The sequence below is a fragment of the Pteropus vampyrus genome, unplaced genomic scaffold, assembly GCF_000151845.1.
Source record: "Pteropus vampyrus isolate Shadow unplaced genomic scaffold, Pvam_2.0 Scaffold200, whole genome shotgun sequence".
Lineage (NCBI taxonomy): Eukaryota > Metazoa > Chordata > Mammalia > Chiroptera > Pteropodidae > Pteropus > Pteropus vampyrus.
Window position 1 is genome coordinate 2442827 of NW_011888981.1, and position 2198 is coordinate 2445024.

Genomic DNA, 2198 nt, shown 5'->3' on the forward strand with positions numbered 1-2198 from the left:
ATGAGCATACATCCATTATAATTTCACATAAAATATAATGTACTTCTATGAACTCCCTGAAGCCCTTCTTTAGACCCCAAATTAAGATACCTTGCCCTAGGATATCTTCCTCTGTCATCAAATCATAAACTTTTTATTATTCACCTTTATGTATATATTCCCAGCTTGAGCTATGTTAGGCCAGTAGTAGTGAAAAGATAGGACTGAAATATTTGCCAAGATGATAGTAGGAGAAGCGTTAAAATCAAAGTTGATATTGCAAATCTATAGGGACAGAAAGTAAATTAGTTGGTGGCCTGGGGCAGGGTGAGGTTGCAAGATAAGGAGACTGCTAAAGAGTACAGGGTTTCTTTTGAAACGATATAAATGCTCTAAAATTCTATTGTAGTGATGGTTGTGCAATGCTGAGGATATACTAAGAACCACTGAATTTTATGCTTGAAGTGGGTAATTTTATAGTATTAAGTTGTATTTCAATAACACAGTTTTTAAAAGTTGGTGTTATAATAAAGGGGAAAAATGGCTCAGCAGGAACTTACAATAAACTTCATATGACTGAAGATATGTGTGGCCTCCTTTTGATTGTCTTCAATGAGAAAAGAACGAGAGGAATTTTGGTTAAAGGTCGCTGGAGTTTTTCTCATCGTGGGAAACTATGGAGACTGTGTGTTTAGGACTCCTGAAGAGTGTGGAATGTGCAGGACCACCCATAAGAATAAAGAGCACTGGCTTGATCCAGTAGGATCTCTGCCCAACCCAATATTCTGTTTATGAGAATGATTCAGTAGGAGGGCAAGGGCTGCCTTTCATGACATTGTTTTAAAGGTTAGGAACATGACACCCATTTCCCCAAATCTTTTTTCTTAATATACTATGAATTGTTGACTAATAAATTTATCTAAGTCCATCTTGAATCAATTTACATTTTTAGCTTGTTCTAATAAATTCCATATGCTTCCCTATTTGCTTGGGATGATGTGAGTATAATTTTTGCGTGGAGGCAGAGCCTGGCATATAGAACTTTTAGGTCCCTATGTCTCTGATTCTCACCATCCCCTTCTCCATGATGGTGTCAAATGTCTCTCTGTCTCTCTGTCTCTGTCTCTCTCTCTCTCTCTCTCGTTTTTTTTTTTGTTGTTGTTGTTGTTTTGTTTTTTTTCCAGTAGGGGCAAGAGTTTCCAACTCTCCTTCTCTACTTACCAGTCTTTCGCTTCCACTGCCTCCCCTGAGTTTGGGCCCTGATTCTAGCTTGGAAAACCAAGCTGATCAGTTCACTGCACTGCTATATTGTATACACACAATCGTCGTGGTTCCTGGGACATCATTCCAGTACATAGACATGGAAATCTTGTCCAATTTAATTTTATACATGATGAAACCAAGGTCCAAAGAGTCTAAACCATTTGCCTGGGGTCACATAACTATCCAATGGCAAGACTAAAAAAGTGGTGTGTCTTGATTCCCAACCATTCTGCTTTGAAAACTACGCAGGTTGCCTCCTGGACTCACTGTAACACTCATCTCAGCCCCTTTCAACTTCCCTATTCTGATTTTATTTGTGGTTTTACCCAACACTGACCTCACCATCCTGTCTAGTCTCACCCATGTCTGCTTCATCCTGGTCAGGTTCAAACTCAGTGCCACGGTCGACAACATCCACTCCAGCCTGAACCCTGGGCTTCTCATTTTCCCACTTGGCAAAGCCTTTGTCTTTTGCCGCTTTGTCGTGGAACTTGGATTTCATTTTGGGGAAGGTGTGAGATCCTGAGTCCCCCCAGCCATCCTCTGACCATACTGGCTCGGTCTGAGTGGCCTGGCTGGTGGTGGCCCGCTGCAGCCTCACAGAGATCTGACGAGAAGAACCTGTAACCAGCGTGATGGCTCTGCTGTCCAAGTCTCGGTGTCCAGTGGAGACGCTGGGGAACTCAAACACCTCATCCTGCACTGGAAGGGGAAAGGTTATGGGGATTATTGTGATTATTCGACATCCGACCACTTCACAGCAAACCATCAAATTTGGTGCAAGCGACAAAGTCTTAGAGAAACAGATCAGAGGCAGAATGAAATTAGTTACAGATGAGTTCCATGTTAGTGAGACTTGAAAGCAGCGAGAATCAAGGGGGATTCAAGGGTGTACCCACTGCTGCCCACCCTGAAGAATGCCCTGGTGTTTATAATAATTCTGAACAGGTTTAGAT

The 2198-nt window shown here is 41.9% G+C and overlaps 1 protein-coding gene across 1 annotated transcript in view; it reads right to left on the reverse strand.

The window, feature by feature from the left end:
* RASGRP3 (RAS guanyl releasing protein 3) overlaps positions 1 to 2198 on the reverse strand; it is a 35448-nt gene that overhangs the window by 1263 nt on the left and 31987 nt on the right. Inside the window, exon 15 of the mRNA XM_023537794.1 lies at positions 1580 to 1944. Coding sequence (XP_023393562.1) covers positions 1580 to 1944 — 365 coding nt within the window. The remainder of the gene's footprint in view (positions 1 to 1579; positions 1945 to 2198) is intronic.